This window comes from Fundulus heteroclitus, chromosome 18 (genome assembly GCF_011125445.2).
Source record: "Fundulus heteroclitus isolate FHET01 chromosome 18, MU-UCD_Fhet_4.1, whole genome shotgun sequence".
Taxonomy (NCBI): domain Eukaryota; kingdom Metazoa; phylum Chordata; class Actinopteri; order Cyprinodontiformes; family Fundulidae; genus Fundulus; species Fundulus heteroclitus.
Window position 1 is genome coordinate 1,226,770 of NC_046378.1, and position 25,648 is coordinate 1,252,417.

The 25,648-nt window shown below is 40.7% G+C and overlaps 1 protein-coding gene across 1 annotated transcript; it reads right to left on the reverse strand.

The window, feature by feature from the left end:
* Positions 1 to 1,470: 1,470 nt before the first annotated feature.
* On the reverse strand, positions 1,471 to 23,652 carry LOC105919555 (A disintegrin and metalloproteinase with thrombospondin motifs 15). Its single transcript, XM_012854885.3, has 8 exons — positions 22,466 to 23,652; positions 19,313 to 19,445; positions 11,172 to 11,339; positions 9,457 to 9,740; positions 9,183 to 9,360; positions 6,267 to 6,442; positions 5,376 to 5,551; positions 1,471 to 2,999 (listed from the first exon to the last, which is right to left on the reverse strand). The coding sequence occupies exons 1-8, from the start codon at positions 23,411 to 23,413 to the stop codon at positions 2,222 to 2,224; spliced, it is 2,841 nt and encodes a 946-aa protein (XP_012710339.2). The 5' UTR covers positions 23,414 to 23,652; the 3' UTR covers positions 1,471 to 2,221.
* Positions 23,653 to 25,648: the final 1,996 nt, after the last annotated feature.

Here is a 25,648-nt window from a genome sequence, read left to right on the forward strand (position 1 = left end):
CAATCACCCTCTGCACTAAAGGGGGATTGAATTGAACAAGAGCCATAATTAACAAAACTACCTGCAGGAACAACAAAACAACTGATGTCTAATCAGCGGTTGTTCTGTCATTGTCAATCAGAGCACCATCAGGCAAGTAATGTCAAGCCTCCACTCAAACAAGGTGAACATATTAAGTTCAAAATTTTTCTGTGAAAGATTTGTTACTACAATAATCCACTCAATCTACAACAAGAGCAAACAAAAGCCTGGAATCACTCTAAGCAGGAAGGACAGCTCGATCCATTGCCATGTTATAGTGCACCGAAAGAGTGCAACGAACAAGAGTCACGCCAGAATAAAGATGGATAAGCTATAAGGAATGTAGACATATAGATTTAAGAACTAATTTAACATCATGAAGTAGACAAAAAAAAAACAAAATGTAACACACCATGCTCCGATTTAAAAGAAAACACAAACACCTTTCTAGCATTTGACAAAAATATCTTGATGATACTCAAGACTTTTGGGAAAATGTTCTATTGACTTCCAAGAGATAAGAGAACTTATTTTGAAGGCGTGTGTCTTAATTAGAACTAACAAAGCAGTACAGAAAAAAAGCATAGTACCTAGAGTGAACCATAGTGGTAGTAGTGTGATGGTCTTGAGCTGCTTCAGGAGTGGGATGACAGACTATATTGATGAAACCATGAATTCTGCTCTCTAGTAGAAATTCCTGAATATCACATCAGTTTGTGACCTTAAGCTCAAACATAGATATGCAGCAAGGTAATGATCAGACACACACCAACATTTTAGGACATACTAAACTTTTGGCAATTCAGAACATGCTAGCTTGAATTGCGAAACCACTTACAAGTGAACTTTTAAGGTCTTTAAACTTTTTTCTGTTTTTGGAGAATTGTTGAAAAAAAAATTAATAGGTGTGTAAAAAATGTTGATAAAGCCTGGGAAACATTTTTTCTTCTGCTCCATTGTGTATGAAGGAAAAGCTGATCTAACTGATGTCAGATGGAGTTTGAAGGTTTTGTATCAGAGCAGGGTCATCTGAACAGAAGCAAGAATAAAAAGTAAAAACTGATAGCACCAGTTACATGGCTGTGTTTCACTTTCTGCCCAGTTCTCCAGTAACACTTGAAGTACTAAAATTAAATGTAACAAATCTTCCGTTTTTGAATTAATGTTCAAAGGTAGAGTGGGCAATTTTTCCAGAAGTTTCCTCAAGTCCCTTTTTAAATAACAGCACATGCACAAGACCATCTTACCTGCACTTCCGCTTCTCAGGGGGATCTCATGAAAAAAATCTCCCAAATCTACTCTGGTCTTTTTTCTTTCTACCGAGGCCTTCCTCTTCTTCTCATAAACTTGTACGCTGTTTGCTTCTTGCAACTCTCAGCCATGTTGTAAGTCTACGGTGAGAGCAGTGGAGCTACAATGAATGGCTAACACTGAAGCTAACTGCACTGAAGCTAACTGCTAAGCTAACTGGATACATAAACACTAGAAGTGCGCATGTGCAGCCAACAAGCGGAAACTAACAAAGAACGTGTGCGTACACTGGGAGATAATATTTTTAACCTCCTTTTTTGAATACATACTGTACTGAATACTTTCAGGATGAAAGGACCATTTTACCTAGTGTAACAAAAAGTGTTTCTGAACAGGATTATCAACTGCCTCTGATGATAAAACCAATTATTTACATGTTTCCTGTATTTGAATCGCCTCTCTCTCTCTCTGTTACACCAGCTCTTTTAATCTCATACTACTTTTTATTCTGAATATCAGGCACAAAAACAATAAATCTTAACATAAAGATAGAGTTTTGATGTCTTGCTGAACTGTCTAATCTGGTGTGAAACACAGACATTTTGGCATGTCTAACTGCTGATGCAAAAAGAGATGTCCTTGAACAGCACTCACTTTGCCAGCTGGACAACAAATAGCAATATGTATGACATGCATCAAAAGAGCACTCATACTCGTGCAGGTGTTATCCTGATAGGTTCAGACGGAGGTAGACTAATGTAAATGGTAACCTTTGCCAGATGGGTTTGACCGTTTTTGACTTTAGTAAACAATGTCTTTTAAGACAATGGTGTGTCATAAACCCCAGCACAGTATTCAAGAGTTTTTGCTCCTAACATTGGAATCATCATGGTAAAGGTTATGGAGAAAGATACACTAGATTCAGTAAGCCCCCTTAGTCTGTTTGGCACTAGCATGGTTTCAAGTTGCAAAGATCCAATTCCTGAGGTTTCCTCTTTCCAGAGCAGTGGTTTCTCGGCAGATTAAGGCCATTCTCCGTAATGCAGCGTACTGGACGTCTTTTAAAGCCTTTTCCACAGGACTTAGAGCACTGAGACCAGGTTCCTACATTCCACATGGGACATGGATCCCCGCACGCTCTTACTGCTGCAGGTCTTTTAGCACTGTCACAATCTGTAGCAAGATGTCCTTCTGTGCTCTGGCAGTGGACCAGCCTCTTCTGCAGACCATTCCCACAAGTCACTGAGCATGAATCCCATCCTGCTGTGACCCAGTGACTAACAGGTCTCTTCGCCATCACTTCATTTTTAATTACGTTGTTTTTGTCATCAGTCAAGACACTGTTCTGTGATTTTTGGCTTTTCTCCTCTTTCCGATGAGTCTTCTCCTCTTTACGCTCCTTTGAGATGTAAAAGGAGTAGCGGATCCTGGGAGGAGTCATCTTTCCCACAGAGAGCACCTCCACAGTTAAAGGCTCTTGCAAAGGTCTGGTAGCCTGGAGAATCTCCACAGATGTGGAAGTGCCACTGTAGCGCAGCAGGCTTCCTTTAAGCAGCAGGTCCCGCTCTGCAGCTGACACCACGTAGTTGCCATTCAAGAGGTATTTACCATGGCGATTCTTCACAGCTAGGTAGTTTTCATCACTGACCATTCCTCTGTATCCCCGTTGGCGGATGTCAATGTTGGAGGCTCCAATGGGCAGTGCCACAACAAAGTTGTAGCCGTTACTGAAGAACAAGAGAGGACATTTTAAATATAACTTTTAAAAAAAAAAAAGATATACTGCTGAAAAATAAAAGAATAAATGGTTTGAGTTAGAGTAGATGTTATCTGTGTGAAGGCTTCAAGTGATCTAAGCCAAATGGCAAGGTTTGCTATAGGCACTCAACCCTGAGTGGTAGGGGAATATTTTATTGTTTACAATTTTATCTGTTGAAATCTGGACATTCGGTACAGAAAATAAACAGGTCATGTTGAGCAGAGCTTGGCACAAACACACTTCTTGCTAAGAACAACATAGGAGTAAAGAATGTTGACTGTCTCAGATGATGGTATTCCAAAAAAACAGCACCTTAAGAAACTGGTGCCAAAGCTGCTTACAGACTGTTTCCTATCTTGCCGTGTACGAACAAGCGGGAATTTTGCTGAACATCAAGTCCTGTCACATATTTGAAGAACGGGACACATCTCATTTTGATGTGTACCGTTCTTAACAACAGATGCATCTTGGGATCAGTGGTGTGGAATGTCATCATGGGGTGAATTACTTTAAGTATATCTTGAAAGAGCAAAAAAATAAAATAATTTTTTTTTTATAATTATCCGAACAAATAGGAATAATATGTCAATTCTATATGAGTATCCCGAAGATGTCATATACTGACTAGCCAAATTAATCAGACAGAAGTGATGCCATTGTTTTCACTTTAGTTTGAAGCATCCCAAGGTAAGTAAAGTATCAGGATAAAGTGGTGTGAGATTATTTTAGGTTCATTGCTGCAATATTTTAGTTGCATAGATTCAGTAGAAGTGAGGCGTACAACAAACTAGACTGGACAATACTGATGCTCTTTACAAGGAAGGACAGAACAGACTCTACTTCCTGAGGAGACTGAGGTCTTTTGGAGTGCAAGGGACACTTCTGAAGACCTTCTTTGACTCTTTGGTGGCATCAGTCATCTTCTTTGGTGTGGTTTGTTGGAGCAGCAGCTTATCTGTAGCTGAGAGGAAGTGGCTGGATAAAGTTATTAGGAGAGCCAGCTCTGTCCTGTGATTCCCCCTGGACCCAGTGGTGGTAGGAAACAGAAGGAATCCATCACTGATGGACAATGTCTCCCCCCCCATGCATAGAGCTGGTGCAGAGCTAGAGAGCTCTTTCAGTAACAGACTGCTGTATCTCAGATGCTCTAAGGAGCGTTTCCGCAGGTCCTTCACTCCAGCTGCTGTTATACTTTATAATCTCACATGCCTTAGCTACTTCAGGATGCTGCTGCACTATCTAGCACATTGCATTTCACAGCATTGTGTAGGCAAAGAGGATATAGTCTTTTCCACTGTTGAATATTTATATTCATTTACTCTGGTATTTACTTTTATCTTCAACTCTTAGTGTTTCTTTAGAGATAATTTTACATTAGTCTGGTTTGTTCCTTTTTCCTTTTTCATTGCTAAATGTTGTGTGTAACTGTCTGTGTGTTTCCCACTGTCACACCCAAATTTCCCCACTGCGGGACAATAAAGGAATTCTTATTGTACCATATCATATCATATCATATCATATCATATCATATCATATCATATCATATCATATCTTATATATGTGACATGGTTGGCTGGAGCTGTTGTACTTGTGTGACGGGATTTCTGACATGTATAATAAAATCTGTGCGAGCCTGGCTTGGGAATCAAAATGTGTTAAAGGTGTTGCAGAGCAATGTGTTATTTCCCTATGGTGTCATGCCTTCCTGAGCCATTCAAATAAAAGTCAGACATGCAAGTAAGATGGGAGTATAGACATTTGTGACTTGTTATTTGAAATCACTTGTGATTTGAAATCACAGCTGTTGCAGGATGTCTTGGATGGCCATAATTCAGTGTCACGCAGTAGGGGCTCTGTATTACTTTAACAATACCCCCATCACTATTACTGGGTGAACAAACATGTCACTGTCTCAACCAGTCACGTCATTTGTTATAGTTGTCAAAAGACATGCAGGCTTCTTCTGACTGCTTCTCTAATTAATGTTGTCCTTGACAAGCCTGTCAGTTTAAAAGCATTTGTGCCTTACTCTTTCAGTTTTCAGATTAAGAACTTCTGCCACACCCCCTTTTAAACTTCTCCACAACTATATCCCTGTCCTGTATGCTGTGTTCCCTGGTCTTCATTCTGCTGCTTGTTCACTAATGTTGTCTAACAGTCTTCTGAGCCCTTCATAAAACACCTGCATTGATAGTCAGATAAAATAACAGATTATTTAACATTATTTACTATTTTGGTGACACCTGAAGGCAATCGGTTGCACTGGATTATATTCAAGGATACCAGAGTTCGGGGGGTTTGAGTAAAATTGCACAGTAAAAATTTGTGTAAGTGGGATACTTACACAGGCTTTGTGAACATTCCTGAGACCTTCTTGCAGCCCTGGTTGTCCCCGCCACACACTCCACACTTGTCAAACTTCTTGTTAGAATCCAGCTTGCCGTCGCAACCGGCCTTGATGCATTTTCCCTGAACGCACACCGCCGAGGTGTCAGGGGAGCAAGGCGTCCCATCTACAACCTGCCACATTCAGATCACTTCATATTATGGTCTGCATTCTGCTCAAGAAGTTTAACATTGTTTTAGTCTTCCTGCGTAAAGACACATGACTGAAAACTGAGAGGATGTGTAAAGTATACAGTGCTAGTGTTTTTACAACAATCCTGTTTCCTTGCTGATTGCGTAAATTGTACTGACAAAGCACAGCGGTGAAGTGACTCTAGCCTGTGTGTCTCCCTGCTTGGAGTTCTGACTGCATTTGGAAGTCTAATAGTTGATATGCACACTATTCTTCATAATTTAATTCCTGGTCTTAGCTTTGAGATAAAGTCCAATGTGGTGTGGTACTTGATTAGGATTAATAGCAGTACAATGAAAGCTGGAAGCACTGCTCAATATGATGCATTCAAAGTTCCCAATTATTTGCATAGCAGCTAGAAAATATCAGCAGAGTCTCATTACAGCAGATAAATTATAATTTACTAGTATCGTGAACTCTCAAAAGTCACAGAATCCTCTTAAATATATCCCGTTTTTATGGGATAAAAAATTAAGACTATGATCAATTGGTCTCAAACTCTTTTTAACAGATAATGTAAAATCCTTTACAATCCAACAACTTTGTTAGAGAGAAAATATAAAAAATCAAATAAGTCTCAATCACCTGGTTTCATAAATGTGCACATCGTTAAGGTAAAACGTTATGGGACAACTTTTTAAATGGACATGTGCAAACCTTTGGTGACAGAACATAGAAGTATCCAGTTCCATTGGCCCGGCAGATGAGCTTGCATTTATCCTTGGGAGAGATGCCAGAATATTTGGGAACCCAAACTACGCTGGCTCCCAGTCTGCTGGTGTTGAGGTTTAAGCCATTGAATGTCTCACACTGCTCTTCACGGAAACTTTTGCCTGGAGATGAAAAACAGACCAATTGCTGACTTATAGCTCTAACAGTGAAAACTGATTCATCTAATCAGATGAAGCAGGGCAGATTTTAGAGTAAAACAGCAACAGTAAAAATCAAGATGAGCGTGATGCTTTCTTTAAGAACATTGTTCAACTTTGTCATAAACTTTCTTAAAGAGTGGGATAAGACATAAATATTTGATAAATATTTCATTCTGCACTAAATTAAGTATTTTCTTCATTTTAATTTTACTAAAATTACACACCTTGATCTTGACCTAATAAATAGAAATTAATATCTGCATTTACTTTTATAATATGCAAGTAAGTCACTTGAATCTACTCACATAAACACTTGGTATACTTAAAGCTAGAAACACAAGCTGCATACAGGCTACAGTGCTGTGAAAACTATCCTCCACTTATTTTTTCTGTTTTTGCTTGTTTGTCACATTTAATTATTTTAAATCAACACAGTTTTATTTTGCAACAAAGATAATCTGAGTAAGTACAAAATACACTTTTCATATGAAACTTATTGAGGAAAAGAAACTATCTAAACCAGCCTGGCTGATGAAAAAATTAGTCGCCCCTAAAATTCATAAAAGGTTGTGCCCCTCTTGGCAGCAGCAACTGCCATCTAGCATTTGCAAGAACTGGCAATGAGTCTTTTACATGAAACCGTGATGAGCTCATACTGCAGCATCTCATTCAGATTTAGGTGTGGGTTTTGACTAGGCCAATCCAAAATCTTCATTTGGTTTCACTGTCTTGCTATTTAGAAGTGGACTTGCTGGTGAGCTTTGGATGACTGGCTTTTCTTGTAGATTCCGGGCTTTTCTTGTTAGAATGTAAGACATTATATGGATGGTGTTTCATATCCAGTAATAACCCCATCCATTATTACATTTATATATATTCAAAATGCCACATCAGTAATGAAAACCAGCCTAATGCACAGATAAGCCAGCCAGAACCTTTGACCTACTTAACAAAGTTGTATGGTGTACAGACTCAAAGATGGAGCTGAGATCAAGTAGGACCAACACAGAAGGTTTTTCTGCATCAGCAGAGATCATGGTTATCTTTTACTCAAACAGCCTCAGTTGGCTTCAGAAAGCCAACTCAAAATGATTGGAGATCTAAAGCCTACAAAGCCAGGATCTGAGCTGGACTTCCACAACTTTTTTGACCAATTTACTAACAAAAGGCAGCTTGGAGATAGGACTAAAGTTACAAATTGAGTAATTTACATTAGTTTAATTTACATCAGGATTAGATTTCTTTACGTCATGAGTCACCTGGGCCATTTTGAAGTAAGATGGAACATAACCATGATCTGAAAAATTTAAGAGTGACAAAGAAACAAAAACTGAAGAAACCAGTGGGCAAATACCTTAATGACATAACATTTGACTTGATTTACTAACAACTTTTCCGTATAGTAGTACACCCCATTTCAATAAGGTACTTATATCAGGACATAAAAAAAATTGTCTTTATAAGCTTCTGAAATTATTTGTATCTGACCTAAAATGTACAACAAATTCCACATTTAGTTAAAAAAGATAAGACAAAAGGAGAAAACTGACAATGGAGAACATTAGTACATCCTATGACTAGACAGCCTGTAGAACCACGAACCCTCAGTAGTAGTTTTCTAACATCATTGTGAAAGAATTTTGGGCCACCATTGTTTCAAACATTGCTTCTGTCTTTGCATTCTGCACAGGCAGGATTTTGACAAAGCCATCCATCCATTATCTATACTGGCCTATCCATGCAAGGTCGCAGTGGGGCTGATCCCTATCTCCAGCGGTCATTGGGTGACAGATGTGGTATACCCTGGACTAATCGCCAGTCCATCACAGGCCAAGATAGAGACACACAGGACAGACAATCATGTACTCACACCTAAGGGCAATTTAGAGAGACCAATTAACCTAACGGTCATATTTTTGGACTGTGAGAGGACGCCGGAGCACCTGGACCTTCTTGCTGCAGGGCAACAGGGCAACAGTGCTACCAACTGCATCACTGTCCTTCAGAAAAGCCATAGCAACAAAAGGATTCCGTCCTTTTTGTGCTTTCTGATGTAGATTTGCTGCCGTCTTTGATCACTGTCTTGTTAGTGGTCCAAACTGACCACGCCTTGGCGGTAAGTAAGATATCCTCCAATTTGACTTCATAGAACTTAACTTAAAGAGGAGTTCATGACTGACTCCCTGCCTGCAATGTGCCCGGGTCCTGTGACAGCAAAATAGTCCTTCACCACCACAAATCCCGTAAATTGTGTCTCCATATTATTTTTTTTACTGAGAGTAATTTGCTAGATTAGATGGAAACATTTGTGTCACGTTAAGGAGCTGGGTGTTTGCGTCTTGGAAAGGCAGCAAAGATCGGTGGTTCAAAACTCTTAATGTCTGTCACTCTGGGTCCCTGAGCAAGACCCTCGACCACAGAGTGCTCCCTGTGCACCACTCAGTTTGGCTGCACACTGCTCTGAACGCAGAGAAAAGTTTCACCTCTGTGGGACTATAAAGGGAAATGTTTATTTATATTTCATCTCTGCTTGTCCTTTTGGACTCTTCTGACTTGGTCGAAGTAATTTTAGAGCCTGCTAAGGATCAATTTCATAATGCCCAGATACATAAAACCCTAGAAAAAGGGTGGACTTTCTGAATTTATAAATCATTTAAATGACACGGAGAGAGAGAGCCAATCTAATTGAATTTGAGCTTACCTGTTTCAGGGCAAGGCATGAGGTTACATGAGCGGTATTTTATGCGAAGGCCGTAGCAGTATTTTCCACCATTCTCAGGGACAGGATTATTACACTCCCTCTTTGCCAACTGAACACCTCCACCACAACTTCTCGAGCAGTCTCCAAATGCACCCCACTTCCCCCAGCGGCCATCCACCTTAGTCGAAAGGCAGAAGAGGAACCATGATTCACTGCTCATTGATAAAAACGTTTATGTAAAATGGGACAGGGCTTTGTTTCCCCTCTGTCTCACCTTGTTGTGCATTGTGCTGCGGTTATCAACGCAGGCGCCTCGGTAGCACACTTTGCCGTAGCCGCAGTTTGTTCCGTCAGCCCAGGGAAAGTGCCGGGTTTGACAGACCTGCTGTCCACGAGCATTCCCGGTGCACCACAGCTTTGTGCAGGGCTGCATGTAGGGGCAGGGTTTGGAGCCTGAGCCGAAGGCAAGCTCACACTGCCGATGCAGGCTGTAGCTGGAGCCGGGCAGGCTGTCCTGGAGAGTGAGCTGCTTCTGAGGCTGGTCCAGCAGGCAGTCACCTTCAGAGACAAACAAAAAGAGCTACAAACAGTCAGGCGAAAGCTGTGGAAGTTGTGTATATATACCAGGAGTGTTTTTTTTGCAAATGATCTGGTATAATATTCAGATTTAACAATATGATTTAGGCTTTAGTGCAACCCTTAGACCTTATTTAAGAATAAATCAGTGGTAAACTTATGTGCATTCGTTGAAAAAAGTGTACATCTTCATTTCACACATCAGAACAAAATGCAAACAATTTGATCTTTACCATGTTCTAAAATGTTATCTGACCACAAGTATACAAAAGCTCACCACAGACTTTGCACAGACTTTTAGCAGGTCAAGTAGCAGGTCAGGTTCTAGCTTTTTTTTGTTCTTAACCAGACCCAGCATAGTTCTGTTGGAGCTTTCCTCCTGTAGTATAAATATATTTGTCTCCATTGTCACCACATGTTCTCACAAAGGGATTGCTGGAAAGTCAGTGAGTGGAATGCAAGTGTCTGGGCTTTCTTCAATACATTTCACCACTTGGCTATATTTGATCAATTGAATTTGCATACTGCATTATGCTTCGGCTTGAATTCAAATATGCCTGCTTTGATTAAACTGCATTGGACTTAGTGGGATTGATCTGAATTGAGATTAGATCGAACTGAAAAGTTCCTTGAGATGGCGTTTGTCATAAACTGAACTGAACCAAGTTGAACTTTTCTGAGTGCTAAACTATTTTATGATAAAATTTGATGCCATCTTTTCGACAGCTGAAGACTGGGTAAATGGAATGGATGCCACAGTCCCAGTCCCAGTCATGGACAACCAAGATCGACTGACTTGAATATTAAGAAATAGTTGCTAAATTGTAGCCCCCGTTTCTCTTTGAGTTGTGTCTCCGACTCATGCTATGCATCACAGTACACTGTGCTAAAACTCTGCCTTTCATCATTTGATTTCATTAACTGGACAGCACACAGAACGCCAGGAGCGGGAATGTAAATCTAAAAAATGTTATCAAGGGTGTACTTTACCTTCCACTCACTGCTTTTCAATTTTGCCTTCATTTTTGTTTGGATGTTGTTCTACATTTGCGGTTAGAGTTTCGCAATCTGACAAGAACTGGTTAATTGTTATGTCCTAATACAATAACAACAACAGCAACAACAACAACAACAACAACAACAATAATAATAATAATAATAATAATAATAATAATAATAATAATAATAATAATAATAATAATAATAATAATAATGATGACAATAACATAATAATAATAATAATAATAATAATAATAATAATAATAATAATAATAATAATAATAATAATAATAATAATAATAATAATAATAATAATAATTTGTAGACAAAGATTTAATACCTAACAGCTCACAGCTGGATAATGACGCCTGAACAAAATGAGTTCAGGATTAAATTGAGGAAGTGTTGACTAACCATGACCTCTGTCCAGGAACTCAGTAATGATGGCTGCGCTGCAGACTGACCAGGGCCGACTCCTGTCTATCTGAATCAGGGTGGGAGACATCATGTGGTTGTCCTTTAGCTTCCCAAATACCTCCTCACATGCTTTCACATTGTCATGGGGCATGTTGAAGACATGGCCTGCAGGGATAGGGTGGGAGCAGAAACAACAGGGTCATGGCTTTGGCAGATACAAAAAGCTCAGTTTTCACTTTAACACAATTAGCAGGAATTTTGGGGCAGATACAAAGAGGGTATGGTGAAAAGTAATACAAGTACAAATATTTCTTACTAATCTTTACCAGGCAGCACAACACATATAGCAGACAGCAGTGAAATACAATAAGATATGTAGCATGGCTTAGGTTCATGTGCTAAACCAATATTCCCATTCTCTAAATATGTTTAGGTTTAATATTCATATAAATATATCTAAACTGAGAGTTTAACTTGTTCAGTCATAAACGGAATTGTTTAGAAAAGGAAACTGGAATTGCTGGACATATATGTGGACGGGGGACAATAGTGCCTCTCTTGGATACTGTTTCAGGGACAAGTCCTGCTTTGTTTTAAACTACCTTTTCAAGCAGCTGTTGCTGAAAATGACCATAAAGCTGTCGCATAGACTATTGAGTGCAATGAATGAGCAGTAATTTACATCCAGTCATCATTGCCACCAAGGTTATATTCATTATAGCCTTTTAAGGATATGTTGGAGCTATTGCAGCACACAACTTCATGGATTTTACAAAACCATAATTAGGTACTTAAATTTAAATGTATCAGGAATTTTTTTTTCCCAAAGGGTCTTAATTATGGGGTCATACAGCCTCAAATGAATACAAACCTCCTCACTAATAGTTGGTTAAATGTCCATTGTCTATGCTAAGGTACATTTGCACACACCTTAGCTACTTCAACATGCTCCTGTACTATCATGCATATTACATATCATGTCATATTGTTCTGTAAATAGGCTGGTGTTTTTCCACTGTTTAACTTGAACATTTCACCTCGTTTACCTGAATAGGCTATGCCATATTACCAATAATTGTGCAATGTTTACTCTGGTATTTATTTTAACTTTTATTTTTTGCCTTTCTACTAACTGCTAACTTTAGATTAGTTAGTAACAGAGGCGCAGGTATATCCCATGGGCGAAACTTTACAGACCCTCCTGTGTCTGTGGCATCTGAACTCCACTCCACCAGAATTTGCTAACTTTACTGACAAAATCCAAAAGATTAGAGGGGCATCCATACCAAGTTCAGTGCCCAAGGTGCCTCGAACAAAAAACGATTTTGACAAAATGTCCCAATTGAGCCAGATAAGCTACAAATGCTTAGAAGAAATCGTAAACCTACTAAGTTTTCTCCTCCTGCTGTCTTGATGTTCTACCTAGAACTTTCTTTAAGAATGCTTTGCCTGTCATAATGACTGACTTGATTTGAATAACAAACATGTCCCTTCTGTCAGGTGTATTCCCCCAGTCCCTAAAACAGCAATTATCAGCATACAGTCCCATCTCAAATCTCCCCTTTATCAGTAAGATTATTGAAAACACTGTGTTTCAGTAATTAAACACCTTCTTAATAATCACCTGCCACATCTTCCAGTCAGGGTTCTGTACCACAGTACAGAGACTGCCATTGTCAAGAAGTTTAATGATATCTGTATAAATGCAGACTGTGGAAGAACCACAGTGCTGGTATCATTGAACCTCAGTGCAGCATTCAACATAGTTGATCGCTCTATTGTTTTAGAGCTTCTAGAAAACTGGGTCGGCCCCTACATAAAGCTGTAGTTGGTAATCCTGTTAAGAAACACTTTTTGTTATACTGGGTAAAATGGTCTTTCCATCCTGACAGTAGTCAATGCATTGTGTATTCAGAAAAAGGAGATTAAAAATCAATCTCTGTGGGAGCTGCAGGCCTGTATAAACTCTAACCGATCTCTGCCGTTCCGTCTGAATGGCAGGGATTTGTCAGAGTTTTGGTCCTGCTCTTAGTTTCCGCTTTCTGGCTGCACATGCACACTTCTAGTGTTTATGTATCTGGTTAGCTCAGCGGCTTGGTTAGTGGTTAGCTTCAGTGTTAGTCAATTATTGTAACTCCACTGCTCTCACTGTATACTTTGAACATAAGAGTCACAAAAAGCAAACCGAGTACAAGTTTATTCAACTCAATAAAATTTTATTTATATAGCACCAATTCACAACACATGTCATCTCAAGGCACTTTACAAAGTCAAATTCAATCAAATCATTCAGATTGGTCAAAAAAGTTTCCTCTCTAAGGAAACCCTGTAGATTGCAACAAGTCTTGACAAGCAACATTCACTCCTCCTGAAAGAGCGTAGAGCCACAGTGGAGAATCGTCTGCATTGTCCATGGCTTTGCACCAATCCCTCATACTGAGCTAGCATGAAGCGACAGTGGAGAGGAAAACTCCCCATTCAGCAGAACCAGGCTCAGTATGAACGGGCATCTGCCTCGACCGACTGGGGGTTAGAGAAGACAGAGCAGAGACACAAAAAAGCACAGAAGCACACATTGATCCAGGAATCCTTTCTATGTTATATGGTAATAGCGGATGGTCTGCCTCTACCGCCACTTAGCAGGGACAAACTCCTTGAACACCGTAAAAGTGCTGAATTCCTTTAAATCAAGGTAAAAAAAATCTTTGTTTAGAGTTGTGTCAGGGCTCAGCGGTGGGGTAAGCAGATCTGCCCTTTTTTTATTGTGTTTTCCCTCTCCTCCTTCCACAGATGACTTGCAGCTGACAGGTGGGCGTGCCTCACACCTGCAGCTCGTTGCAGCGCTGAGGGCTGGGAGTTAAAGGGAGCGATCTGAGAGCCAGAAGTCGCCAGTGTGTTAACATACCTCCCGTGGTATGCTTCTGTGGCCACTGTCAGATGACAGCCTCTCATTGTTTGCTGCTTACTGCTCCTTTTTGTGCTCCAGGTGCCAGCCTCTGATTCCACTCAGAGCGTTTCCTCATTCAGGCCACTACCACTCCCCTGAACACCTTTACCTGAGACTTCTGGCAGACGACGTTCCTTGTTCCCTCCCTCGGTGGCTGCTCTGGCTCCTCTCCGCCATCAGCCGCCCTCCTGTCGCTCAATCATCTGCCGGATAGTGTGACCCCACCGCTGGGTTCCTCTTCACGCTCCGCTCCCCCTGGATAGGTTTTGTGAACCTGGTAGTAAGCATCAGTTTCCCCTCTCACTTTCCTGCTCCGTTTCTCAGTTAAAATCTCTTCTTCTCCCTCTCGCAGATCCGATCCCGTTCGGGTCCGTCCGAGGCCTCCTCGAGCTTCGCCAACGTTTTTATATGATCTGTCAAGCTGTGTAAATAAATGTCGCTAAAACTATCTGCCTTCTATCTGTGTTCTGCATGTGGTTCAGACTACTACCAAACATGAGAAGTTGCCTTTGAAAATGAATGTTAAACTTTGAAGTCCAACTTGTCTTATATCTTGACCTGCTGCTACTACTCCACTGCAATGTTTTTTTCCTCTGTAACGTTTTCTTTTTTGTGATCATGTACAGCACTTTGAATTGTCTTGTTACTTAAATGTGCAATACAAATAAACTTGTATGCCTTGCCTTACAAGTAATTACAACATTTGACTCAAATAAACAAGCTAATAAAATGACTTAAAAACAAGAGCAAGTTGCATAAGAAAATCTTATCCTTTTGTCTGAAAAGAAATGTAAATAATCTGCTGGCCATTTCTTTATGATGGTGACAAAGTTGGTTTCCCGGGGATATAGTGGATCCCAGAAATGGTCACCGGGATGGACACATGGCCAGGAGCCTTCCTGATGGTGCACATCCTCTAAATTATGGATGCATATGGAGGTCGGAGGGGAGGGTTGAGAGCATGGCAGTTGGGTGGGGTATCCAGCAGAGGTGGGGGCTGGGCTCCTATAGTTAGTAAGTGTTCGCAGGCTTCTCCACACTTTTTGGGGAGTTGCTGGCTATTCTTCCTGGCTTTTCAGCATAGCAGCTTTTGGCTGCTTTCTAATGTGTTACTGGGATGGTTGCACAGGACTCTGTTCCTACTTCTCAAGGCCTCCTCTTTGGTCTGATGAAGCTGCCTGAGTTTTGCTCCGATCGAGGGTGTTTGGTTAGTCTGTACACACACATCCTCACAGAAACTGAGGTAAGATGTCACAGTGCATGGGAGGACAAAGTGCTCTGCATCCTTTAATATAGTGTAGCAGTGGTCCAGCATGTTAGTGTCCATGGTGGATACTCAATGTGCTGCCGGTACTTTGGAAGTCCATTGCTAAGGTTTGCCCTGTCAAAGTTCACAAGAACAATGAGCAAGGAGTGTGAATGTTTTTCCTCGACATTAGTTATCCAGTCGGCTAGATAAAGCAATGCCTCTTTAACACTGGCATGAGGTGGAAAGGAAAAAGTGACCAGAACAAATGAGGAAAACTACCGGCATGAACAAAAGGATTCACAGTTAATAAGTAATGTCTGAATATGAAGCCCGCATGGTTTCTTTAACATTGTGACATCTGTAGACCACCCTTTGCTTATAGAGAGACAGAGTCCTCTTCCTCATGGTTTTTCCTTGAGCTCCGTTGCGCAGTCTGCCAGGAAAGGATCAAATTCCACTAAGTGAATTGTGCTGTCTGCAATGTGCTCGATGAGCCAGGACTTGATAAAAAAAAAAAAAAAAAAAAAAAAGGCGGCAGATCTGCAGAACTCAGGTTAGTTCTGTTGAGGAGATGCTGTTAATCTGTTTTGTTGGCAAAAGAGCGGTCAATCCACAGGTACATAAAAGGGAGCAGAGTATGGAAACCCCACTGTCTCAGCTTATCTAATGCACCTTCTTGCTTTCTTCTGCGGAGTCGATGTGTCTCTAGCAAATTCTATACAGGGTTGCTGCTACTCCGATTTATATCCCATGGGCGAATACACATCATCTGAGCTGTCCTATATTCTCTGTTGCACTAATGCTGTCCTACCCACGAAGAAAATCTAAATGTTTCCTAGCCAGAATCCATGGGTATGAAGACCCAGAAAGCAGCATACAAGTCAGGGGATAGACTGGCCTACAGTTGCACTACAAGTGAGCTGAAAAAGGGCATCCAGAAGGCAAAGCACAGGTGCAAGCAGTGCAAGAGCAAAAACCCATGTAACATGTGGAGAGGCATCAGGACCATCACAGATTATAAGCCCCGTTATTAGCAGCTCAGCAAGGACCCAGCTCTCCACGACACCATAAACAGATTCTTTGCACGCATTGCTCTGTCTCATTCTACAGCATCCTAACAACTATGTTAGGATGCTATTTGTGTACTTCAGCATTGCCTTCAACACCATGCTCCCAGATATGTTGTCCCTGAAACTGGGCAAACTGGGATTATCTGCACTGCTCTGCTCCTGGAACAGTGACTTCCTCACCAATGGGCCACCGGTGGTGAGGATAGGGAAACTTTTTTTTTATTTAACCATTATTTAACCAGAAAAAAATCCCATTGAGATTAATAACCTCTTTTTCAAAGGAGTCCTGGCTAAGAGGCAGCAAAGATACACATTAAACAAATATACATTAGATTAAATCACAGGTACATAAAAAATAATTTATAACACAATTACAGATAACTGAAGCCGTCTGAAATTCTCTCATTTTCAACTTAAAAGCATTTGAGCCTGAAACTCAGCCAACTTCCAGTCTCTTTGTAAAAAATTCCACGCACAAGGAGCTGAGTAGATAAAGGCTTTCTACTAGCTCTGTGTGGCCAGAAGGAACCGTGAGCAACAGCTGATCGTTGGATCTCATGGCATAAGAGGCCATGCTTTTCTGTGTAAGTAAGGTACAAATATAAGAGGGCAGCAATCCAAGAAGGGTGTACCAATGACACTGCCTCCTCGTAGAGAGGGAAGGCCATCCCACCCGAGAGTACAGGTCACAGTGATGTGTCATGGCTCTACAGTTTGTGATGAACCTCAATGAAGCATGGTGAAGAGAGTCCAACATTTGAAGACATGAAGAAGTAGCATTCTTATAAAAAAGGTCACCATAACCTAAGACAGATAAAAACGTGGCAGAGACGAGGCGCTTTATCACTCCAAAAGAAAAACATGTCTTATTACGAACCCAATTTAAGTTTTAATTTCTTCACAAGTTCATCAATAAAAGGTTTGAAGGTGAAGGAGTCCATCCATCCATCCATTTTCCAAACCGCTTTATCCCTCATGGGGTCGCGGGGGTTGCTGGTGCCTATCTCCAGTGTTCACTAGGTGAGAGGCGGGGTACACCCTGGACAGGTCGGTGAAGGAGTCATCAATTGCAATTTCAAGGTATTTATATTCATGTACCGCTTCAATGACATTTCCCTCCAGAGTTGACACTACTGCTAGAGTTTGAGGCACCTTCTTATGATTTGAAAATATTAACTTTGTCTTGTCAGCATTAAGAAATAATTTAAGATTAATAAATTAATACCATTATCCCCTTTCCTGTCAGCCCACTGTACAAAAAAAAACGAGCCACTAGTGCCGTGAAAAACTTCAAAATAAATAAATAAATGAACACTGTACAGCAGCAAAGGCTTTCTGTAGGGAATTAACAACCGTGTCAAGAGATGATCCAAAGCAATAAATAATTGTATCATCAGCATAAAAATGCATATTAGCATCAGAGAAATTTTGTTCAACATTGGTGATGTACAAGATAAATAAGAGGGCCCCCAGAACAGATCCTTGTGGCACACCCTTGTGAATAGTAACACATTCAGAACAAAGGCCCTCACGTTTTATACACTGGGACCTGTATTCTAAATAGTTTGAAAACAAAGCAACCACATGCTCTGACAGTCCAATGAGAAGTAGCCTGCGTTTCAAAATACCGTGGTCTACAGTGTCAAAACTTTTGAAAGATCAATAAAGAGTAAAGCACAGTACTGTTTTTCATCAAGTGCTACAATTATATAGTTTATCACCTTTATAGTAGCAGTGATAGTGCTGTGTTTTTTCTTAAACCTGATTGATATTTGGAAAGCCTTTCATATTTCAATTGATCACAAACAAGAGACTCCAGAATTTTGAACAAAACACATACATTTAAAACTGGCCTATAATTGATAAAAACTGATGGATCACCTCCTTTTAATAAAGGAAGGACAAAAGCAGATTTCCAAATAGATGGGATGTTCTTGTTTTCAATTGAAAGATTAAAAACAATCGACAGTGGCTCTGCTATGAAATCAGCTGCCAGTTTTAAGAAGTAAGGCTCAATCAAGTCATTTATTTACTGGATTGCTGATTTGCCCGAAAGACTGAAGTCACTGGCCGCCATCTTGCTACTCCCTACTCTCACAGAATCCCATAGGATTTGGTTGCAACAACAAGCAGTTTTCTGGCTGTGTGAAAACATTTCACAGGTAATTTTACAGTCAGTGGATGTACTAACAGTATCAAGTACTAGGAAATTATGTGCTGAAATATTTTGCATGTTATTTATAGCATATATATATATATATATATGTGTGTATACATATATATATATATATATATATATATATACATATATATATATATATATATATATATATATATATATATATATATATATATATATATATATATAGATATAGATATAGATATAGATATATAGATATAGATATAGATAGATAGATATAGATATATATATATATAGATAAAGATTTAGATAGATATTCCTGTATGGCTTTTGACAGCAAAATGGCCCTCATTCATCAAAACTTTGGAAACCCTTGACAAAAAAACCTCAGGCGTGAACATTTTAGCTCATAAACTCACGTCAATTGTTTTCAGCTTTCCAATTTGCCTTTTGTAGTCAGTGCCACAGAAAGTGATGTTGTTTGAAAGTAAGCTTTTTAGTATACAAACACCTTAGAGTTGCTCTGTAAGATCAGGAGGCTGCTAATAATCTGAGAAACAGAATTAATTATCAGGTGGATGAATTACATAATTTGGTGAAATAAAGCTCTCCAGAACCTTGTCTGAGTGATACCCCAGTTACTCACAAAGCAAGTGTATGTCAGTGGCCAAATTTGTAGTACCTTGTGTTTAAAAATATGTGCTCCGCCTCCTCCACAAACAGCTGTCTTACCAAGCTCATGAGCAGTTGTGAAAGCAGAGGGTAACCCATCGTCCTCAATGACAGAACAACTTCTCCTAGGATCACACATGGTCCCAACGTCAGCCATCCCAAGCGTATCACAGGTCGTGGCTCCACAGAGATCCTGATGACAGAGATCGATATGTCAGAATTTCATTTTGTTGCTTTAACATATGTTTTTTTTTTTTTTACATAAACTCTGAAGCTCTTATAACTACATTCACCACATTCACATGAATTTCCAGCCACATTTTCATTGAACTATTCTGTTTGCAGCTAGTAAGAAATGTGTTCCTACAACGTCCGAAACCCTCATTGGCACATTGTTACCAAAAAAGTTTGGTTTTGGTTGAATGCAGGCCAGAGCAACTTCTTCCACAACTTTGTTGTGTCCTCTACGTGACACAAACTGCAAAAGGGGACATTCTTTCAGCAATAACTCTGTTATTTTCACACTATCATTAACATTCAATTTGTGGACTACCCAACTAATAGTTGGCCAGTCATCACATTTCCCCATCACTGATGCTCTCTACATCTCCTCCAAAGTTACCATGGGCCAGTTGGTTTCTTCTCTGATTAATGCTTTCCTTGCCCAGCCTGTCAGTTTAGGTTGATGACCATGTCCTGGTGGGTATGCAGCTACACCAAACTCTCCATGTTCGGATGATGGATTGAACAAAGCTCTGGGGAATGTTCAAAGCTTGGGATATTATTTTAGAACATAACCCTGCTTAAAACCTCTCCACAATCTTCTCCTTGACCTGTCTGTTGTGTTCCTTGCCCTTCATGATGTTGTTTGGTCACTAATGTGCTTAAGAAACCTCTTTACAGAATGGGATACACTAGTTTATACCTGTAATTTGAAAAGTAGAGTGTGTATGATTACTTTTGAAAAATTCTGTATTTGTCTATCGTTACAATAAGCAGAATTATTGTTTATCTTAATGTTCTAAGCACATTTACCTCAAAGCACTACCCTATAAGTCCCACTGATGATGTAGCGCTGATTATTATCAGCCATTGTTCTCCGGTGTTTTACTACCCTGTATCTCTCAGTTTCACTGTTTAGTTTGAATGTTTAGTCCCTATTATATTTCTGGCTCTATCTTAACTTCCTGTCTGCTCTTGACATTGCTGCTATCCATCTATTCATCCATCCATTATCTATATCCACTTATGCGTGCAGGGTCGGAGAGGAAGTATCCAGCGGTCATTGAGCGAGAGGCGGGGTACACCCTCGACAAGTCGCCAGTCCATCGCAGTCATTGCTGCTGAAGCTAATACAAAAACGAAGCTGCTGATGAACCTGTTGACTTAGTGTCACAATGAGGCAGAGATGCCAGAGGGAGCCTCTGCCAAACATGTGTACAACACCCCTCCTGCATTTCATAACATGCTGAAAGAGTTTTCCAACACAGCAGATGCACACATTGTGCTCCGTAAGCACAATGACACCATTCCTGAATGTGTCACACAGTTCAACCTCCAGGGTAAATAAGGAGGTTTTTTTTCCTATTATTGGAAGTGTTCTCTATCTTTCTACCCTTTACCTGAATTTGTATTTCGCTATCAGATAAACCAAAGTAAAGACTACTTAACTGAAAGCAGATGGCACTTACAAGCAAGAAAAAAACACAAGGGGAAGTTATTCACTGAGGGGGAAGATATATAAGACAGAGTTCACAACAGTGTGGGCCCCATGGGATGCACTGACAGCTGTGACCCGGATAAATGTATTAGCCAAGATAGTGATCCTACAACAGCCACGGCATATCAAGGAAGTTGTTAATATTCCAAATATATTGGTTTTACATGTTTTGATCACTTTAAAGGTGTCAAAGACTCACATAGAGAGTGGCTATCGCACACAAACAGAATTACATGGAAAAAATGTGCCCTTTTGTCGAGACTCATAAAGAAAGAAAAGTTAGCTGTTGGGCAGACGGGTGGTTTTATTGAAGCATTGGGTGAGGAAAACTTGGCCCAGTTTGTTGGGTCTAGTGATGAAATAAGAACTGGTCAGGTAGTAAAATGCTAGTGAGTAATAATGTTAACGTCAGTAGGCTGTGATAATCAGAACCAGTTTGTTTACCTAAGACAGCGTCGGTGCACTAACTGCAAAGTGGTTACTGCAAGCTAGTGCTCACTATTTACAGCTGCTGATAAAGTCAACATGGACCGGCAGTTTTTTGTTAATACTGAGTATATTGTTATCCAAATGCAACTGTCAACATGCCTTAATATACATATAAAATTGTTTTTATTGGACATTCTGAGATCATTTTTGAAATGCAGAATTTGACAAAATGAAATAAAGTCCTTCGGTGTGACAAACTGTAGCATCACAGCAAGAATGTTGGATCCTGCCTGGAGCTGTTATGTGTGGCATTTACATTTTCTCCCTATGGGTTTTCACTGCCCACTAGCTTAATTAGCCAATCTTAGGTGTGTGTACCTAGCTATTAGCTCTGCCTGTCTCTATGTTGCCCTGTGATAGACTGGTTTCAGGTTTACTTTGTTATTGACCATTGACCCTGAAAAGATAAAGCAGATATAAAAAAACAGATAATTGTTTTTTTTATTTTAATCTAAATACAACACATTTTGCCGGGTTGTTTGTGTTTGTTTGTTTTTGTCCTACCCTTATGAAAGCCTTAACTACTTTAAGTTTAACCCATTTTGAGTTGAGTCTATACCTAACCTATGCTGACTCAAACTTACAACCCAACCAGCAGTGTTAAGTCAGCCATATTTAAATGACGACTGGGTTGGTAAAATGAGCCAAAGAGGAATTTTTACACAGCAGTTTTTTAACTTGTAGAGGAGAAATGATCAGGAGGCCAGTTAGAGGGTGAGTTCCTAAACTGAAACTGAAAAAAAAGAAGAAAAAGCATGAACATCTGTGAGGGAATACAAAATTCCACATTCATTTCATCAGGCATTTGGACACGAAACATAAACACAAAAATCTGCAGAGGGAGGGGTCGTGAATATAAGATAAGATTCAGACCAAGAACATACAACGGATGCAAATGGTGCAGCTTTATATGATCGAGCACTAAAGGATGTGACAGCCGAAGGAAAGTAGCAGTCAGTGAAACACTGAGGGGTTAAAACCTAACCCACTTGTCTTGTACCCACCTGTTTGGTGAACAGGATGGCGGTGTCCCAGTACTCTGGGTGCTTATCACTGGCTTTATTCAACTTCTTCTGCCAGGAGCAGAAGTTGCGCAGGGTTAAGGCAGCATTGCTGGAAACCTTTGGTCCCTTGTCAGCTTCATTTATCACCATGAAGCCCACCACCACTATGTTTATGGAGTTAAGTATGCTGGGGTGCTTGTAGAGTCTGGCTGCTACTGACATCAGGGTCAGAAGGTAATGCTTTAGGTCATCCCCGTGGAATGCAGCCATGGACTGATCTGCCACTACCAGCACCTCCACAAAGCGGGGGATAGAAGCGAACCTTTTGGACCTCCCCAGGTATTTCAGGACGTTTTCTGTGAAGCCATCAGGGTCCAGCTGATTGAGGTGTTTGTATTTGTCCAGGGAAACGCTGAAGTTGCTCCGTGACGTGACTCCACACCTGCTGGTGAAGTTGGCCCCTGAATGTGGCGCAATCATTCGGCGGCTGATTATATGCGTTATTTCCAAAACGTTGCCGTATCCAGACGCAGCTGCGGCGTCTTCTGGTCTTGTAGTGATGAAATACTCCATGCCATTATAAGAGAAGCCGCCCTGCAGACCCCTGCACAGGCTAACCGCCACAAAGGAGTCCGGGTCTGCGTTCACGTCACCGGAGAAGAAGCATCCCCTGAGGTCAGCCGAAGTGTTGGATGCTGCAGATCCGCTGCCGGCTGCGAGGAAACTAGAATCCGATGCGAGGTGCAGGTAAAACTCCTGACTGAATGCGCTCAGTCTGAAAACAACATGCTTCCCATCCATCTGCTCCACCCGTCGGTGCGCATGCTTTTCGCGCACCTGGTGGTCAATGCGGACAGGTACGCAGAAATCCACCTCCATGCATGATGTTAATGTCAAATGAAGTGTGAATTGCGTGAAAACGAGCAGCAAACCAGCAGCTCCAGCCATCTCTGCGTAAAGCGAGCTTGTGTGAGTGATGGCACCGCGCTCCACTCGCGCGTCCTTACTAAACTTCTGCAGGCGTGCCTCCTCCCAACTTCTCACCCATCCTGTACCGCTTCCACTCTGGACACGATCCTCTTCGGCTGCTGAGCTTTATAGCTGGGCTCAAAACCGGCGGTTGGTGTCAAATGAAACCTGAGCGCCAGCGCTGCTTTAACTCTCCAAATCATAGTGTTGCCGCGCAGCGTGAGTCAGCAGCTGGAGCATCTCCTCCTCCCTGCGTCGCCACCGCTCCAGAACCAGAGGGATAAACAATCAGAGGAACTGACGGCGTCAGAAACCAATAAGAAACTGCAACAAATCTCAGTATGTTGATAGTGTACAAGAAAAGCACACACAACAAACCTGTAGGCTCTTTCTTCCCACTGTGACTTTTTACAGTTATCATGTTGGGAAACTCAACGGAACACATCAGTTAAAATATGTTCTACAGCTTAGAAACACTTTCAAGCTGTTGACATGTGAACAAAGGTGAAGTCATGTGAGTGCAAACGTCGCCTTCGTTTTCAGAAACTTTCCTGATGGGTTTTTGTGGTGCTTATTTTCATTAAGTCTAGTGCGGCATTATCAATGCGTGCAGTGCTGATATATTTCAAACAAAGAAGCGTTTTGAAGGCAATACTTGCTAGCTATGATTTTCCAAGTTTCTGATTTTTTTTGCCAACCATACCTCACGCTGTTGAATGGATTTTCTCTGCAGTAGATGGCCACATCCGACACAGAGGTCAGTGTCAAGGATGCTAAGGAGACTTGGGAACATCACAATGACAGATATAAAGAAAGGAGCCGGGAAAATGTGAACTGATCACCACTAGCAACGTCAGTTAAAATATTTAACTAAATGGGCCCTGTAGTCTAGATTGCTATAAAAAGTGATCAGGTGGAAGTTAACGAAATGTATTACAATTATCATAAAAAAACTCATATGCACTATTCCTGCCACTAAATGGTTTTGTGATTATGTGAAAGGATGACCAGTAAAAAGTGGTCAGCTTACAGAAACGTGTTTATGAGGGCAGGGCAGCTGAAATCTATTTCATTCTAACTGGATACGAAGAACTGTGCTGGAAAACATTTATCTTTTGTCAACCACGGTAACTTCTACGAAAACACACATAAAGGTTTCAGAGGCAAGACTATTGCTGCTTGTAAGATGACCCCAAATCCAACTTTTGTGGGAACCCCAAGATCTTCAAGAGAGAGATTCAACTGCTGTGCTGAAAGCCTCAATGTGCCTAAAAAACTTTAAATGCTGCCAACACTGTTTCCTGAAGAGAATTCGGTTAAGGCGTTGAGTTGCCACCAATGCAAAGCTCACTCAGGAATGGCAGCAGGAGAAACCTTTTAGATGCTCACCGGTGTCAAGGGCAGGACAAACATCAAAGGCAGAGTGAGTGCAGAAAGTCAATCAGTCAGCTCGGCCAGCGAGCCAGCCAGCTATTCGTTTATTTATTCATTCATTATTGGGTGAGATGCAGGGCAGGTCCTGGACAGGTCGCCATCCATCATAGGCCTCCTCAGGTTGTTCAGGACAGCAGGAAAAAGGACTGTCCGGGGAGGAAAGGGTGAATGCTGCCATCAGTCCATGCTGGGAGTGAAGCTCCATGACACCACTCATGTGTGGTCAACACAATTTATTTTTTATTAAAAAACACTTCCACAAAAAAACAGGTCCCAAACATCCTGCTGGATCCCAAGTGATAACTTTGTGACTCAGAAAAAATAAAAAAAATAAAAAACATGTTTTGACTCCATGGCCAGGAAACTTCGCAGATCTTAATCTCATTTGGAACCTAATAAAGCTTTACATAAACTTCTAAAAATCAGAAATTGTGTTTCTCAGTAGCCTATGAAACGTATAAGATGCTTGTTGCTAAACTGCAGTGCATTGTAGAACAATCTGGCATAAAGATCTAAGATTAATGGAGCAGGAAAGTTTGTAAAATAATACAAAAAAAATGTTTTTGTTAGTTTCAATGTGTGCCCACAATTTAGATAACAATGATTATGAATAAAACAAATCCGAGGAAACAGCGACACCAAGAGGTGATGGAATTCAACGACGCCTACTTACTCAGAGTCTATTGTTGTTCTCTTGCGCCATCTACTGTTACAAGTATGACACTGCGCTTAAAGGAGTTTGGGTTTGGTTTTAAAACATAGGAGCTTCACTGGTAGCGA

Excerpts from the sequence above, each read along its gene's own strand:
- LOC105919555 (XM_012854885.3), bottom strand. The coding sequence starts at position 23,413 with ATGGCTGGAGCTGCTGGTTTGCTGCTCGTTTTCACGCAATTCACACTT. Across the intron at positions 6,443-9,182 it reads CATGCCTTGCCCTGAAACAG|GCAAAAGTTTCCGTGAAGAG; the intron begins GTAAGCTCAAAT and ends TTTCATCTCCAG. Across the intron at positions 3,000-5,375 it reads GGAATGTTCACAAAGCCTGT|TAACGGCTACAACTTTGTTG; the intron begins GTAAGTATCCCA and ends CTTGTTCTTCAG.